The sequence below is a fragment of the Polypterus senegalus genome, chromosome 17 (assembly GCF_016835505.1).
Source record: "Polypterus senegalus isolate Bchr_013 chromosome 17, ASM1683550v1, whole genome shotgun sequence".
In the NCBI taxonomy this organism is placed as follows: Eukaryota; Metazoa; Chordata; class Cladistia; order Polypteriformes; family Polypteridae; genus Polypterus; species Polypterus senegalus.
Window position 1 is genome coordinate 87022092 of NC_053170.1, and position 18630 is coordinate 87040721.

General features: G+C 41.4%; 1 protein-coding gene across 1 annotated transcript in view; it reads right to left on the reverse strand.

Annotated features, from left to right (window-relative positions):
- The window catches only part of LOC120517862 (ADP-ribosylation factor-binding protein GGA3-like), a 38629-nt gene that overhangs the window by 533 nt on the left and 19466 nt on the right, over positions 1 to 18630 (reverse strand). Inside the window, exons 11-17 of the mRNA XM_039740364.1 lie at positions 17691 to 17942; positions 13303 to 13394; positions 10886 to 11082; positions 6449 to 6696; positions 3814 to 3983; positions 2533 to 2643; positions 316 to 492 (exon numbers count right to left, since the gene is read on the reverse strand). Coding sequence (XP_039596298.1) covers positions 382 to 492; positions 2533 to 2643; positions 3814 to 3983; positions 6449 to 6696; positions 10886 to 11082; positions 13303 to 13394; positions 17691 to 17942 — 1181 coding nt within the window. The 3' untranslated portion in view covers positions 316 to 381. The remainder of the gene's footprint in view (positions 1 to 315; positions 493 to 2532; positions 2644 to 3813; positions 3984 to 6448; positions 6697 to 10885; positions 11083 to 13302; positions 13395 to 17690; positions 17943 to 18630) is intronic.

The following is an 18630-nucleotide window of genomic DNA, read 5'->3' on the forward strand; positions in this document are numbered from 1 at the left end:
CTTTCGCGGCATTGCAGTAAAATACACAGGCGGCCACCTGGCTTATGTCACCTCATTCTGAGCAAGTGCGGGTACGTTAAAAAGCTGCAGTGCTCCGGCGTTGGCTGCACCTTCACTGGTGCTGAAGACTTGACGGTGGTCCCGGCACCAGACCCTTGCAGACTAGTTTGTGTACACAGAGGCAATAACATTACTCTTTGGGAATGTTTTGCACTAATTTCAACTCTTCTTTGAATCACAAAAAAAAGGAAATAAAAAGTCCAGAAGCAAATGGATATGACACTTTTTTCTGTTTTAAAATGCAATAGCACTTGCCTATTAAATGAAACATTCATTATGGAGGTGCTCCTGGCTCAGTCAAGTGGGGGTCCACTGACGGTGCTATAGACTCCCCCAGTTCTCTGCTGATGGGAACTTGTCCACCTCTCCAACTTCATCACATTGCTGCTCCCCGAGCATAAAGGTCAGCTTGTAGCGCAACCGAACCCGTTCCTGCAGAAACATACAACATCAAATATTAAAAGAATGATATTTTGTGAAATATAAACATATTTTTTAAATGTTATTTGCCCCCATGTAGATGAGAAAAAATGTTGACTCTCATGTTTAAATGCAGAATGAGAGAAAAAGGTTTAATGTAATCAAACGTGTTGGCAACCCATGTTGTACAATGGCAAACAATGTGAAAATGTTCATGGAAAAGGAACAAAAGTGCAAACATTACTCGTGTCGCATAATCCTTACAGGAGTCATATGTGCAAAATGCTAAAATATTATGAACCAGTAACAGCGCACTGCACAACTTATCGTTTTCATGCTCTCTCTGTACGTTTACCATTCGTTTGCTCAGAGGTTGATGCGCTTACTGCTTCCTGAGCGGCCCGCTTCTTCTCTTCATTCGTCGGCATCTTTTCACATTAAAACTGATTAAGTCAGTGTTTGTGTTTCAATTACTTTGTACGTTTTCTTTAATTTTACACTTAAGCTGTCACTTAAGTCTTTAATCTGCCTCAAGAATGATTTAAGATATGAAGTGGTAGGGATGAGAACGGCGCTCGTACACATCCGCCACACGACCACCCTGCTACCCGCTGCCAGGAGTTGATTCTACAATAAAATAAAAAGACCTTGGAGGTCAATCATCACCCTGAAAATGTACAGTAGAGGTCACGTAGTTTGTGTACCAAATATCAGGTCAATAAGTCAAACAGTTTGTGAGCTACGGGTGATTTAAAATCCTGGACAGGCAAACGAGCAGCCAAGGTAGCGTATTATAGAAGAAGACAGTTAACTTCGGGGAAAAATCAGCGTAGAACATGAACAGAGGGAAGATGGGTCCCCATAACACCACTGACACAGGCTCTGGGTAGGAACTGAAAGAATGAAATTGTACTTACAAATGGCTGGCACGAGTGTCCAGTGCAGGGTCGTTGGGATCGCCCCCCATGGCAGGATAGTAGAAGGTCAGAGTAGAAGCACTGCTTCTCTGCCTCTGGTTGAGGTACAGCAGATTATGCCTGCCATGAAAAGTATTCAGAGATGCCAACTGGGAGAACATGCTGGAGGGAACATCACTCTGTGGGAATTTACCACGAGGAGTCGGAAGGCCATCTTAGTGTGTTGGTACCGTAGGCTAAGTTAAAGGAAGACGCTGATTAAATGTTATTTACTACAAAGGTTGTTCTGATTTATTAAGGTGAGAGTCTTGTACTGTGACACAATAAAAGTTCTGACAGATCACTAACCGTATTGTGGCTTCTCCTATTGTCACTAAAACATTACAGTAGTTCTCTGGTTCAGATAAGTGAACATTCTTTTTTGCTAATCTTCACAACACCAGACTACTCTGTTTACTTTATACTCCTCGTTTTTTTAACTCGTTTAATCTCCTCGTTTTTTGAGCTGTGAACCAATTGAAGTATGCAAGCCTTCGTAAAGATGGAGCAGAGTGGTGGCACAGTGATGAGCAGTGAACGACGCAGAGCGGCAGTTGGGAATGCCTGTGTGAAATTCATGGCTTGACCGATTCTTGTGGAAAAAAAATTCTACAGACTATTGGTTGGGAAACACTACCCTAGAATGCTGAATTTATGTCAAGGCAATTGTAAAATAGAAACGTGCATTTTGCCCTGCGCAGTGCAGTGCTTCTGCCCAATCTATCACACTTAACAAGCCTGATTTTCACATCACTATAATGTTTGTAGATGAAGAATGGGAAGAGGCCTAGCGGTTTCTGTTAATAAATCCTGCAAAAACCTTCTAGAAAACGTTGTCTCTCGGTTATTATCCTTTTGACACACTGGAATCATGGGAGCACACGCTGGTCAGGGCCTGCCTGATACATTAACCTTCCTCAGAGAGGCTACTCAGGAGATTTTCTAATGTTTTTGATTGGGCCCAGAAGCACGTAGGCCTTTGGGTTTTTCAGATGGGGGCTTCATCTACCACTTAGTTCCTACTTTAGTTAAGGTCCTGGTGATGAGCTTCTATTGTACACTTGTAAGAACTACACCATAAATTCAAAACGCTTACCTTAGTTGGGTTAGCCAGGAGCATAATTTGTGTAATGGCCGCTGGTGGGAGGACTGGGTTGAAGGATGCCAATTCTGTCCCAGAAGGAGGCTGCAGTTTGACTTTCATGGACTGTTCAAAAAAATAAAAATGGTAACAACTGTTACAAACACTTTAAAGAATTGGTAGAGGGGGCGGCATGAACGTTTGTTAACCCAATACTTTAGTTTACAAGGATTTTAATGTAAAGATTTTTAAATATTTCACAACTACTTACACTGCAGAGTCACGTTTTGATGGAGTTGACGTTGGCACTGTAATCGTGTGTGTGTGTGTGTGTGTGTGTGTGAGTGAGGCATTGTTCTTACACTACATGAGCCATTCCCTCCAAATTACTGAATTCCAGTGCTTCAGCCATGTCCATTGTTAACATCAAGTAATCTCCATCGACAGATATTGGTACCAGAATGGGTTGTACTAAACAGCTCAGTGATTTTAAACATGGCACTGTCATAGGATGCCAACTTTGCCAGAAGTCAGTATGTGAATGTTCTGCTCTGCTAGATCTGCCCCAGTTAAATGTCAGCGCTATTATTGTGAAGTGGAAGCATCGAGGAGCAACAGCAGCTCAGCCATGAAGTGGTAGACCCCACAAACTCAGACAGCAGTGCACAGCTTGCAAAACTCACCAGTCTTGTGCGGCATCACTCACAACTGAGTTCCAAACTGCCTCTGGAAAAACGGTTGATGAAATGGGCTTCCATGGCCAAGCAGCCACTCACAAGTCTAAAACCACAAGACACCAAGCATCGGCTGGAGAGGTGCAAAGCATGCCGCCGTTGGACTTTGCCATCTGCCTGTCTGATAGGTGAATCTGTGTTCGGTGGTTGCCAGGAGAACCCTATAGTGCCCACTGTAAAGTTTGATGGGCGAGGGATGATGGTCTGGGGCTGTTTTTCTGTTTGGCCTAGGCCCATAATTACATGGAGGACCTCGAGTGGCCTGAACAGAACCTTGACCTGAACCGGCCCGATCTTCATGAGCAACCAACCTCAGTAACTGAGCGCACAAACACTCTCCAGGAGAATGGAGCAGGGCTCTGGTTTGGAAAGGGTGTGTCCAACAAGCCTATATACCTGAGCTGGGCTGTGGCCGCATTGTGTATTTTATAAATGTATTGTTACGTACGATTAAAAACAATTCAAATCGGTATTGTCTCTCTTATTTATTTGCACACTGCTGCATGAACTGAGCCAAAATTCTGCATTTTTGATAAACTTCTTATGTTTATGACCCACTTACCTTGGGCACTGCCGCTTGCAGGACAACATTTCTAACTGGTAGAGGGGCAGTGTTGAGCATGGAGATGACGATTACCAGCACATCAGGTCTGCCTGGCGGGCAATCTTTGGCAAAGTGGAACAAAACTCGCACGCCATTTTTGTCATAGGCAGTCACAGGAAGAACTTTGCCTAAGGACAACAGAAAATATTTTATTAGCTGAGCACAGAAGGATCTAAACAAACACAATCTTCTTAGTTTAAGACTCGATTATGCATTCCACCATTTCTGCAAGCGTCCACGTGATGGCATGAAATCATTCAATTATATAATTTCTTACTAAAAAAAACCTTTTTATGCTTAAGATTCCCGATCCCCCGCCAAACCAAACTCATTTTCTGACTGGACATTTAGTGTCATAAAGGTGTTTAGCTTCACAGTTGTGAGTAACCGGAGTACTGACATACGAGATTTGGATCCGAGTGCGCTGTGCCACTTGCATTAACAAAGCTATTGTAATAATCATGACCTGCATGTCATTTTCCAGACAGAGAACTGTTAACAATCGTCGCCCAGCTCTCCAGGTGACCTTCAATGTATTAGTCCTGCCTTACTGGTCTCGTGTATTTCAGCAGCTAACTGTTCTTTGGAGTTCAAAATTAAATCACTTTTCTCACTACACAATTTCTAATGGAGGGATGTCATCTGAAAGTGACAAAACCAGTGGAGTTGAACTCACAATGATGGATGGATTTTCTGTCCTGAAATTCAGTGCAACACAAGCTGCTTTGTCCCATCTAATATGTACAGGAAAGATGGACAGCAATGAAGATACGATGGACTTGTTCTGGCAATAAGCAGCTACTTCTGTTTTGTCAAATGAGAGGAGAGACAAGTGGAACCCAAATGCCAACATTTAAAGAGTTAGGAAAGGAACTTCCTGGCTTTGACAGCTGACGTCTCCGCATTTTATTAGAGCTAATTGATCGTTTCTGTACACAGACCTTACAGCGCTGCCAAAGCATCTTAGCAGTGCCTTTAAAAGCTGGAAAATGCCAATTCATTTTGCTCGTGGATATCTCTAAGTGCAAGACAGGCAAGAAAGTGGACAAGGGATTTGAATACTGGGCGAGATTTGTACTTCGCTCTAGATCATATTTTAATTCAACCGCTTTCTAACCTGCCAATTCAGGTGGGGATTCTGTAGAGCTGGCGTCTGTCCCAGCAGTACAGGGTGTGGTGCCATCACTCACTTCAAACCAGTTTACTTGTGAAATGTGGGAGCAAAACCCACCCAGACATGAAGAGCACAAACTCATTTCTTATATGCAGTACAGGACTCTGGAGCTGCCAGGCTGCAATGCTAACCACTAGACTAAATAGGCCACACAAGAAAAATACTTCATTAAAAATACAACCAATGAATATAATTCATAATTCAATCATTGGATGAGAGACCATTTTTTACAACTTAATCCTAATAAAAGAGAAATCTTATTAGATGGTACCAAATCTGTCCTCTCTACTTTTCGTGGGTTAAAAATTGACATTGACAGGTATCCTAATGAACCCACGTCATCAGTCCATAATTTGGGTGTCATCTTTGATCAGCTTCTTACTTTCCAGCCACACATTAGCTCAACAGTACAGACAGCCAATCTCCATAACATCGCTCATCTGCATCCGTTCCTCAGTGTGAAGGATACTGAAGCCCTCATTCACGCTTTCATCATCACTACCCGTCTGGACGATTGCAATGCATTGTTTGATGGCCGCACGACTAAACAGATCAACAGATTCCGGTATGTTCACAGTTCTGCTGCTCGTCTACTTACACACACTGAAAACTCTGCTCACATCACTCCTGTCCTTTATAATTTACATTGGTTACCAGTCTTTTCAAGAATCAAATATAAAATTATTCTCATCACCTTTAAAGCCCTTCATGGTTTAGCCCCTCATTATCTGTCCTGCTTACACTCCTGCCCTGCATTACGGTCATCGGACGCGAACTCACTCACTGCACCTAAATACAGGTTAGTGACTATGGGTGGCACAGCTTTCAGTGTGATGGCCCCTAAAATGTGGAATGTCTTCCTCTCAGCCTTCACGAGGAAAAATCTATTATTCATTTCAAACTCTTCAATGAGTATTATTCATTTTCTTGTATGCAATTTCTATTGTTAACGTGTTTAATGAATTGTAAAAGTATCCTTGAGTGTATGAAAGGCTCTGCGTAAATAAAACATTATTATTATAACGTTTTAAATTATCAACATGGGCCCTGAAAGGTGTTATGAGCATGTGTATCAAAAAGAAGGAATTTCCCCTTCAACACGTAATTGTCTGACTTCTACTAAACAAGTGAAAATAAAAAGCAAGTCCAACTAAACTTCACTTTGTGGTTCATCACATATTCAGTTATTTTTTGTATTCATCGAAAATAGAAACCCTAACTAACAGGGTCACTCTGATTTATAACTGTGGTCAGACTTCTAAAGACATTCTCACTTGTAAAGTGAGTGGCCCTCCACGGACACTGAAATGCCGTCCATTACCAGCACTTCAGTGGGTATCGGCTGGCATGACCTTCTGAGTACTGTACTGCACACGGAGTAAAAGTCAACTGTCAAGGTAAACCCACTAAGCAACTTACTGGGAGTTATAGACTCCAGAGGAACATGGACATTGGCCAGTGAAATTTCAGCCATCTTAGCAGGACTTCCTTGCGACGACAGGTGAACGGGTGATGGATACTGGAAAAGTGGACTTCCGGGGGTGGAGGAAGAAGCCACCGTCTTTCTTACATCGTGGAAAAGGAGAGGTGCAGCTACGGCACTGGAGCCAGAGATTGTACCAGGGATGTCATTGAACAAAGACGCTGGATCTAGCTGGTCAGAGATTCTAAATCAGAAATAAAATCAATATTAATAAATTACTCATCCGAGTTTTGCCGACACATTAAACAGTAGCTGAGCATTCACTTTTTATGTGACTACAGATAAATCACACCATAGCACAAGAAGCTTTTTATACATCTTCAAATGTTGTCACCACTACTTTATGACTTAGTTGCATCAGACTGACAAACAATTAAATTCTAAATTAAGAACACTAAACGCTTTATGTGCACACTTCAGATATAAAGAAGTATACACATTTACTTCATAGATGCCTAAACGCTCCTATTTCAATCCTGGGTCCCGTAGACAATTCTCTGGAATTATGCTGTCACGTGAGGTGGCAGGCAGTGTGTGAGTGTACTTCAGCCCTCGTCAATTTGATCGATAACTGCAGGTCTGACATGGTGGTCAGCAGCACAGGAGCGCCGCAACGGACTGTACTTTCTCCGGTCCTGTTCAGCCTCTATACTTCCAATACGACTCGGAGTCCTGCCACGTGCAAAAGTTCGCTGATGACACTGCCATTGTGGGCAGCAGGAGGAGGAGTACAGGAACCTAATCAAGGACTTTGTTAAATGGTGCGACTCAAACCACTTACACCTGAACACCAGCAAGACCAAGGAACTGGTGGTGGATTTTAGGAGACCCAGGCCCCTCATGGACCCCATGATCATCAGAGGTGACTGTGCAGACCTTTAAATACCTGGGAGTGCGGCTGGATGACAAATTGGACTGGACTGCCAATACTGATGATCTGTGCAAGAGAGGACAGACCCGACTCTACTTCCTTAGAAGGTTGGCGTCCTTCAACATCTGCAATAAGATGCTGCAGATGTTCTATCAGATGGTTGTGGCGAGTGCCCTCTTCTACGTGGTGTTGTGCTGGGGAGGCAGCATAAAGATGAAGGACGCCTCACGCCTAGACAAACTGGTGAGGAAGGCAGGCTCTATTGTAGGCACGGAGCTGGACAGTCTAACATCCGTGGCAGAGCGACGGGCACTGAGCAGACTCCTGTCAATCATGGAGAATCCACTGCATCCACTGAACAGGATCATCTCCAGACAGAGGAGCAGCTTCAGCGACAGACTGAGGAGGTCGTTCCTCCGCCACACTATGCGACTCTTCAATTCCACCCAGGGGAGTAAATGCTAACATTATTCAAAGTTATTGTCTGTTTTTACATGCATTTTTATTACTCTTTAATTTAATATTGTTTTTTGTATCAGTATACTGCTGCTGGATTATGTGAATTTCCCCTTGGGATTAATAAAGTATCTATCTATCTATCTAAAATTCTTGGTGAAGAAAATCCATCGTGCATGTTTTTGGTTTATTCACGGCGCTGTTGTGGAAGTCAACGTGGTGTACGAATAAAAGTAGAGAACTGACTGCACAGCGCATTTCACTGAGCTCATTACGCTCTAAGCAACACCTAAATCTTGTAATATTGAAATGTTTTTATTGGACTGCCACCACTGACACTCACTACTCAGTACTTAGATGAAGTGTCTGCTTGTGCCATCCATAGAAATGTTTGGTAATTATAAGCTAACCATCGCTAGGAGTCATAATCTAAGAATGTAAAGACGTATAACGAACGGCTCACTCTACTTACATGTCACTGTAACACACTTGCAGAACAAACCCTGATTGTAATGTGGCTCTGGCACCACAGAACAACGGCTTTTTGTAATATCGTTGGGTTTAGCTCAGTGGTCTCAAACTCCAGGCCTGGTGGGTTTTCATTCTGACCCTTTTCTTAACTGGTGACCACTTTTTACTGCTAATTAACTCCTTTTCCTTTGTTTTAATGGACTTGTTTTTTTAAGGTTTATTCTCTTCGTTCCTCTGAATTGCTTCATTTCTTTCCTTTAATGGCACCCAAACAGAAGAGCAACAGAAGAGCAACTAAGTCAGGGCCTCAAAACTCGAACCAGTTGCTTAATGAGGCGCCGATTCACGTTGTTAGTCAAACTCGTTCTTTAATTCCATGGCTTGTTGCTGCTCTTGTGGTGCAATAGCAGACATTTATGCAATTATTGAATTTCTCTTTTCTAAAAGCACCAATAAAATGTTTTGGGGACACGAGTGGGTCAACATTCCCAAGACGTTCACCTTTCTTTATTTTCAGATATTGTATGATGGTCACCAGTTGTTTTGGCTCATTTTGTATCTCGTTATCGTTTGGCTGCTAATTAAGGAAAGAGAGACAATGCAGGGATCTTAGTCTTCAAGAACAAGTCAATTAAAATGAATTTAAAACAAGTTAATTAGCAGCAAAAACAGGTCACTAATTAAGAAAAAGGGTTAGAATAAAAACTTGCATCCACTGCGGCCCTCCAGGACCGGAGTTTGAGATCCCTGAGCTACAGGCACAAACAAAAATGAATAATCCTACCAAATGGAAATCTTAAACTGACAGGAAGGCACGTTTACTGTAAACTGTAGCAACTTAAAATGAATTTTAAAAATTGCAACTGCATGACGCCTACAACTCACTGACTCCACCAAGTTCTTTGTTCTTTTCAGATGCTTTCCCATTTCCTTCGGCTGCAGTCGCCGTTTTATTGAGGCTGTTTTCACTTCAGTAAGTGTGATGCACGTTTAACTGGACAGAATGTACAAGGCGGATATGGCCAGACTAAAAGTTTTCCTTTTTTCTTTTGATAAGGGGTGTAGATATGCAGTGTGCAGTGAGTTTTGGGTTATTATTTTATGGCAGAAGGAAACACTGGTCAGTTAAGTTTCAAGATGGGTTCTTTGTATGATGCTGACATTTCCATGGAAATGTGTGGTAATCATAAGCTAATCACCGTAAGCAGTCGTAATCCAAGAACTGACTGTAAAGAAGTGCCTGCTTATACTAGCTGTGCGTCTTTGAAACACACTGTCAGAAGAAACGCCGATTGGACCTTTGACCTTGCACCGGGCCTGAGCAAACAGAAAAACGGCTTTGTGTGATCTCATAGGGTTTAGAAGAACTTGGCCACTAACAAACACCAACAAATGGAAATCATCGATTAAGGCACGTCTTCTGTAAATACCCTGCTTAAAATCAAGTCAGGTCAAGTTGGGGAGTATGCACTGGTCCAGTGTGGTGCCGTGCCCACCACATGACAAAACCCCCCAGGCAGATACGCGGTCCAGTCCCACCCTCCGGAAATGACCCTCTATCTGCCACAGCCAGGTGTTACGTGGGTGACCCCTTGGCCTGGTCCAGCCACTCGGGTCCCCAACAATGAGGATTCTGCGAGCCGGATCATCCTTGGGGAAAGGCGCCACATGGCCGTAGTAACGTAACTGGCGCTCCCTCACAATGCAGGTCATGTGCCTCATTCAGGACTCCATGAGCAACACAAAGTCAAACCAACGGTACCCAAGGATTTTGCGGAGAGACACAGTACCAAAGGAGTCCAGTCTTTGTCTCAGGTCACTGGATAGCATCCATGTCTCGCAACCATATAGCAAGACAGGCCTCTAAAGACTTGGACCTTTGTCCTTTGCAGAGATATCAGGAGCGCCACACACCCCTTTCCAGCGACCTCATGACCCCCTATGCTCTCCCAATCCGTCTACTGACTTTATAGGAAGAGACACCTGAGACATGACTGTCACTGATGAGGTAAGCAAACCTCCCGATGAGGTCGACACTCTCTCAGCAGACAGACACACAGCTGATGGCCGTGCCCAAGAGGTCATTAAAGGTCTGGATTTTGGTTTTTATCAGGACACTCACAGGCCCAGACACTCAGACTCCTCACTCTGTCTCTCGAGAGCCCCGATCAGAGCCTCCATTGACTCCACGAAGATCACAGCATCGTCAGATCCGTGAATCTTTATTCACCAACAGATGCCCCACAGCTGCTGGACCCCATGACACTGCTCAACACCCAGTCCATACAAGCATTGAACAGAGTAGGAGTAAAAACACACACCCCTGACGAACCCCAGAATCAACTGGGAAAAAACGCACAGCACTCATAGTGCCAGTGTACAGGCCGACCTGTACACTGGTACCTGCTTAAAATGTTTTAGGCAATATGCATGATAATTATTTTTAACAACCACCCAAATTAAGCAATCTGGCAATAACACAAGCTCACTCCATCTTACAAATGTTGTTTTGTGAATGGGTGTGGAGACGTGTACCAGGTTTGTTTTTTGAAGTTGCCGTAGCGGAGCTTCTTACCCTTTGGAGTCCCCTTGTTGAACTCTTCCAACAGCACTGCTGTCTAAGGCTGGTGTCGATTGTCTAATTTCCTGAACTGGTGCTGGCATGCTGGTCACAGATGCATAACTTCCACAAGCTGTCCATGAAGCTGAACTTGATGAGGGTGCTGCCTTTGGCAAAGCTTGGCTGAGGAAGTCTAAATTGTTGTCTGATGTCTACCAAAAAAAAAAAAACAAACACAAAAAATTTAGTGGGGGTCTTTTATTAGACCGAACTTCTGCACCGTTGTGTTTTTTTCGTACCTCCTAGGAATTCATTCACATGGCTGAGGCTCAGTCCACACTGACATGTATCCATTTGAAAATGCTGTTTTCATTTAAGAATTGTTCCACTCACAGCAAAGTTTTGCAATACTTTTCTGAAGTACTAGGGTGTCGTATTGCAGTGAGAAGTCAAGTAAAAAGACGCCCGGCAGCATAACTGCTCTTTTTAGTTAGATTGAGCAGTTGTGGTTGAGAGGACCATTGTTATCCATATTCTTCAATTACACTCTCAGATCAGAGCAATGTTGGGAACTCTTCTATAAGAAGTCAAAGCTTTCCTCCTGTAAAGCATCTGGTGAGAAGTTAAGCAAAATGACACCATTATTGGCCAACTAGAAAGATTACAATCTGCAAGCTTTTGAGGCAACTCAGGGCTCTTCTTAATCTCGCCTGAACAGGGGGGCCTTGCATATTGTAATCTTTCGAGTTAGCCAATAAAGGGGGTCTTTTTGCTTGACTTCTCACTGCAATACTTTTTCTAAAAGTTTTTCCTAATTGTGCACTCGCAGTTTGCCAGCCAAGGGTAACGCCTGCTTTTAGAGCAAACGCAAAGTAAACTGAAAGGCTAAAATAACAAAGAAAAATGTGCACCTGAAGAAAACACCAAACTTGCCCGTGTTCTCTGAACCGACAATGATGTACAAATGCTTTTAAATGTTACAAACGAGTATAAAGTAGAGAAAATCTTGAAAAAATTAGAATGGAATTTTTGCCAAAATAAATGCAACAAAAATATTTGTGCATTTCAAGGCTTAGACCATTGTCGGGCAACCGGAATTTTCTAGGGGCACCGCAAAAACTTTTGTAAAATATTTAAAATTGCTAGTGTTTTTGAACTTTTGGTTGATTAAAAAGACAATGTTTAAAAAAAATATATTTTATGTTGGAAAAACAGGTAACGGTTAATCAGATTGTTGAATAAACGAATGTATTTATTTTGAATGCAAGTTAAAATTTTCGCTGTTCACCATTCATCATAATATCAACACCAGCGGTGTCAAAAACACATCTTGTGAGACTTAAAAAGTCTCGTTGTTAGAAGATCTCGCTCACTGTACGGATGCGGAAATGAAGTCTAAGACACGACAAGGAAATGCACGTCTGTCTTTCGAAAATTGATCCTCGCATCAATCTCATATCGGCTGAAAAACAATCTCAACGTTCACATTAATTAAATTTAAGATTTATCCTTTGATTCCTTTATTAATAAAATGTCTTTCAAACTTGTAAAATTAACTGTTTTTATTGGCGATTTTCCATAGATTGTGTCGTCACGACTTTATTTATGGGCAGTCCCTCAGGTGCGCCGCAAAAGAACATTTTTGGACTTAGTGCGCCGCAACTCGAAAAAGGTTGCCTTTCACTGGCTTAGTCACTTCTCTGGATCAGCTGATGGTCTATCTCACAGCAAAGATGGGGACTAGCACAGGAAAACTGGGCGCCGCTGGATAAAATGACAAGCATACTGTACGTCAGAGTTTTCAAAAAGCTCAGTTTCCTCCATCCACACTGCTACACAACGCCAAATGTTTTCAAATGTATACACTTTAGAGAGTGTTTCTGAAACAGTTGTTTCTGTGTAGATGGAAGGCCAAAACCAATTACAAAAGGAGGCATTTTCAAGCTCATAGGCCTGAATATGATATTATACATTTCTGATGTTCCAGGTAAATTATTCACCTTGTGAGCATGGACAAAAAACTCTCAACATTTTAATTCTTAAGGAACCTTTTTTATTATTTTTTTTAATCCATTGTTAAAAACTGTGAAACTGTGTGCCATCAATCCTTCCTGCTTCCTTTAACGTTAAAGGTGCTCCAGGAAGAGATGTCCGATCGACCCCCTGCACTCGCCCTATTTTACAGACTCCTGATGTTTGTAGATTCTACGTAATTTTAACATGACTGAAAAAACAGCCTGCTGTGGAAGGTGGCTTGGAGCTACTATAGGACGATCTGGGTGTACAGTATTAAACATTCTTCAAAATATGAATTATTTATTATATCTGTTACCTACAATTATTACAAGCTTTGGTAAACTTAAACCAGCGCCACTGTCGGAAGAAACACTGGGTATTCCATTTCATAGCACGTAAAGTCAAGAAATCCTTACCTTATCAAAAGATACCTGTGGCACTGCCCACTGGCTGTTATGGGCATTTTCTTCACTTCCATAATTTACAATGGGTAATGGATCATTTAAACCTAAAGAAATACAAACCAAATTAAAAAATAAATAAACCAGGAAGAGTATACATGCACTTTTAAATGAGAAACAAAAGTAAATCTTTCATCTTTCTACAGACTCCCTCCACTCAAAACTCACATTACTTTTGTGGCAGACAGCCGGGGCCCATGCCCGGCCGGGACACCCCTTCAACACTGGATCCGGGGGAGCAGCCATGGGATGCACGCTATGTTCCCGGGAACATTAGATGGCAGCCCCCCTGGGTTGCGTTGGGGCAACTTTCATGGAACACCAGAGCTCATTTTGGTTGGGCTCTGTGGCCTCCGCCAGGGTGAGCTGCATAGTGCTGCACGGCTTAACGAGCCCGTCTGGGTGGGAGCGCAGCCAGAAGTAGGTCAACGAGCACCTGCAGCACTTCCGGGTGGGCTAGAAGAGGAGCCTGCAGCCACTACTCAGGGCGCCAGAGTCGGGAGGAGGTGGACGAGGCTGCCCTGAGTGGAGTGGAGGAGAAGAATGTGGTGATTTGGATGCTTTATTTGTGTTGTGCCTGTGGGGTTCACTGGGAAGACGTGCCCCACAGGTGAAGAAAATAAAAGTTTTTGTTTGTTTTATACGTGCCTCTGGTGTCAGTCTATGTAGGGTTGGCGCCAATAAAACGCTAATACCACACTTTGTATAAGACCACCTAGACAACTTAAATGGAGTACTTGGTATGTTGCAGGGGCTTTCTTAAAGGGTAAGTTCAGTACTTTTGAAGTTCGTAAGTGAATTATTTTTCAAAAAATCACCATGCCTGTTTTTGTGTATTTTATTTCTTTATATACATGAATACTTCACAAATGATGGTCACTGCGAACAGACTCCTACCTCAGGAAAAATACTGCCATGAATCTAAGATAAAGTGTATCAATTCCAATTTCATTTTCTTGTCATAAACATATTTCAGAAATGTGGAAGGCGTTTTTCCTGAAATCAGAATCTATTTCCTTCCAAAGTAGAAATATTCAGTAAGTTTGAAGACTTTTATTTTCACATTCACAAAGATGCCATCATTTTAAACTGCAAGGACAATGTCAAGTCAAGTCAAGTAGAGTTTTATTGTCATCTCAACTGTATTCATTACAGCACATAGTAAGATGAAATAACATCCTCCAGGACCAAAGGTGCAGCGCACAACACGACAGGAGAACAGCGCAATCAGACAGAACTTCAGACAGATCACAAGAGGATCAAAGGGAGGGGGGAATAAATAAAATAACATCTATACATATAAATGCATCTTATATATGAACGTCTATGGGTGGAAGTGTGTGTGTGTGTGTGTGTGTCCGGCCCAGAAGTGAGAGGCTACAGCATGAAGTTCAAAGAAAGTGACTCCGTTACCAAAGAGAAACCGCCGAGGAAAGACAGAAACTCGCTTAGCCGCTGATAGACAAAGGAGGCGAGCACATCAGCAAAACAAAACCGCTGCTAATAAACAACCGATGTGATTGATTGATTCAAGTGTTCGAATCCATAGTTTCTAGGAGCCCGGGCTTTTTACAACACGGGCTTACACAGCTAGTATACAGTATACTAAATATACAAATACCTACACCTAAATATGAAAATACATCTAGCAAAAAGGACTTTGGGGAGGGAGGCACATCAGGAAGGCTGTAACAAATGCAGACTATAGACTAAGAACTATAAGAAACAGTGCAAAACGGCAGATAAGTAGTGTAATCATGTATTATATGTGCAATTCTTTACTGCAATTACACTGTGCAAATATGAACAATTGTGCAAGTGTGCATTGTGTTGAGAGGGTAAGGATGTACATATGGACAACAATGTTGGCATGTAAACATAACATTGTAGGCATAAACAATTTCACAATATATTGTTAAAATTTAATAAAAAATGCTTATATTTTTAAAAAAACACAATTTTCTGTCGTAAATGAATGTATACTATGATTGTGAAAGAATACCGTATATACTCGCGTTTAAGTTCTCCCAGGACTTGATTTTACCATACAATTTCTGGTATATTATAATGTCGGTCGCATAAGTTGAATGCGGAAAACTCACGCTATTGGTTTAAGGGATTATTATATGCTAACGCCCACCTGACAGAGTAACCACGGAGCACACGGCCTTTTTTAATGTATTGTGCCTACGTGACCACACGGTAATACCTGAACTATTCTAAAGCGACGTTTGCACTGTTTTGTGTTTTTTTGTATCTCACACCCTCATACACCTTCATCGTAAGAGCATCCCTTATCTACGATGGAGCATTCTATCAGAAGAAAACATAAAGCTGGTTTTAAATTAAACGTCAATGAAATAGTGAAATAAATTGGTAACTGCACTGCTGCAACAAAATTTGATGCGTCTGAGAAACTGCTGCGAGATTGGAGAAGGCAAGAAGATAAAAAAAAAAAAGTCACATTTTTGAACAGTCGTATAAGTCAGGGTCTGATTTTATGATCGATTTTTACATGAGTATATACGGTAACTCTGACCTCAAAAATACCAAACTCATTCTTTAAGAAGCTCGACTCCTTCTCTTTAAACTTTGGATCACTTCCAAAGTGATCTAATCATCCTTTGCAACCACACATAGTCAATTTAATGAGATAATAGAACAATTTTGACAAGAAAAGCCCTTTAAGCCTAAAACAGCTCATCAATCCCATTCACCTAATACCTAAACATTTCCAAAAAAAAAAAAAAACCTTAAAAGTTGGTTTGTGGTACTTCAGCCTACTGTATCGCACATTCTACCTTTTTCCAAGAAAGGGTGGCATGGCACTTTTTAAAAATCTAAGGCTTTTTATTTAAAATACAATGCAGTGTAAATCAGTTCAGTTCAAATGTATTTTTATTTGTATAAAGTACAATGAAACTCACAAGTGCTCTTTTCGCTACGCGTCCATTTGGTCTGAATCTTGCTCTTTTGGTTATAAAAAATAGCAACACAAATGTAATGGGTGAAAAGTTAGCGCCATTTTAGAAAAAATAATCATATGATTTAACTGTACATCTGTCTGTTGTTACAAGCCATGGCAGAACATAACCACTGAAGAAACAGAACTGTAGAAGCAAAAGGATATTGGGCATAAACTAGCTTGGCAAAGACAATGTAGGGGGCTGTCACTGGTGGGTGTGAAAAGACAAATGAACAGGAAAAGTACTCTCCCCTCAAGAAAAACGTGACCAAGAGTCTGTAATAAAATAATTATTACTTGTCTCCTTTCAGTACACAAGGATGTCTCATAAACGTGGGGACAGGTTTTCTTAAATTGAAACCTTTGCGGTTTCAAAGTAGACATATTTGGTACATTTTAAGGCTTTTCATTGACCTGTGGAGTTACATACCCTCCAGCCCCATAATAAGCTGCAGTAACAGACAAGGTATTTTAAAAATTTTATATTTAAAAAAAAAAACAAAAAAAAAAAACTTCACTTTATAAAACAGTTTCATTTGGAAAATGAATATATACCATGATGTTGAAGATATAATTTTGACTGAAAAAATACCAAACTTATATTTTAATACTATACTGGAATATTGTTTTTTGCATGGAATAATGGTAATATTTAAAACTAGGGGGCTTCGCTCGCCAACCCCTTTCCCCCCCTGCCAGTGGCCACCTCTCTGAAACCCCTCTTAAATGGTGATACAATGGGAAACAAATACATTTTTTTAACTCCTCTTTGCTTAAGCAGCTGCTGCCCTCACACGTGATCTGCACTTCACTTGCCTACCCTTACCCCCATGGCCAGTGGGAGGTGCTGTTGTGAAGAGGGGGGCAACCCCCAAGGAGACGCGGCCGCTCCCCCGAAACCCCTCCTAAACGGTGATACATTGCAAAACAAGTAACAGCTGTTTTTTTCACCTTCTCTTTGCTTGAGAAGCTGTTGGCTTACTGCTGCTGCGTGCCATGTGATCTGCATTTCGTTTGGAGCTTCGAACGTTTAAAAGCCTGTACAGCACCTGAATCTTCGATCTCTTTTTGCTGTTCCGTTATTTCCCCGTGTAATATTTTGTGCTAATGTAAGACTTTCGAATTTTCCTACTTCCATTATCTCTAACCTGCTTTGCATGTGTATCATAGGACTTGCGTCCTAAGGTTGTAAGTATGACATGACTTGTCTGTCTTGCGGGAAGTGAAAGTGTCTCTGTCTCTCTTCAAAAGATCATGTCTCGTCCCCGGGAAAAAGTCTTGTCTTGTTGCAAGTTTATTTTTTTATATAATAGACATAAAAAAATTCACCATCACAACTGCAAATAATAGCAAAGTAATAGAAAATAGGAGCACATACCTAGAGACAACAGTTCTTCATCTAGTAAAGACAAGGCTGTAGAGGGCTGTCTTGTGAAATGTTCTGTTTGGCTTGAGGAGCGACTCCTGGATGTAGTTGAGGAACATGGTAAGGGTGGGGGTGGCAAGACTGGGATAGCTGGTAAAACCAGTGGATTATCTGGTACTTGTGCAGGTTCAGCCACGGCTGGGATAACAATTTCAAGACCAACCAGGTCAATAAGTGCTTCTGAATGGTCATCGTTCTTGCAGCCTGTAGAAAGGAATTAAAGCAGCAAAACTCTGAATGACAGACACGTACACCAAATAAATTCATAAATAAACTGAAAAAGACACACCCCTTCACAACTGAAAATCTATCATCTGGCAATTATTGAATACAAGATTACAGAAAAAAATTCAACAAAAGCAATAATTCTCTTTTTTTTTATCAACTTTGTATTGTGTGCATTTTTAACCTGAAATTTTTTTCTTGTTGTCAGTTCTTGTCTGCCTGGGTTAGGTTAGAGAAAAAAACCACTTGAGGAATTTTGGGTATCTTGAATTCAGAGTAATAAAAAAAATAATAAAAGTAAATTTTTCAAAAATAAACTAATTTTCTATTTTACTTTCAATAGCTTGTCTGTGTTAAGGTTAGGTGAGGAGAGGATGGCAACAGTCCTGGAACATTAATACTACTCAACAACGTGAAGGAAATAAGTGAAGGAAATAATAATTTTTTTAGGGCCTAAATGAAAGTAAAACTAGGCTGTGAAGGAGGTAAATCTGCTCAATATTTGTTTACTTACATAGTAAATTCTTGGCCAGTGAGTGACTTTGCTGTCTGGAATAAATAGTTCATTTTGTATGTGCTTGAAGCAATGTCTGCAGTCAGGGGACCCTATTGGCAACATAATGTACAAAGAACTTTAGAACCATAGAGAACATGCATAAAAGCAGAG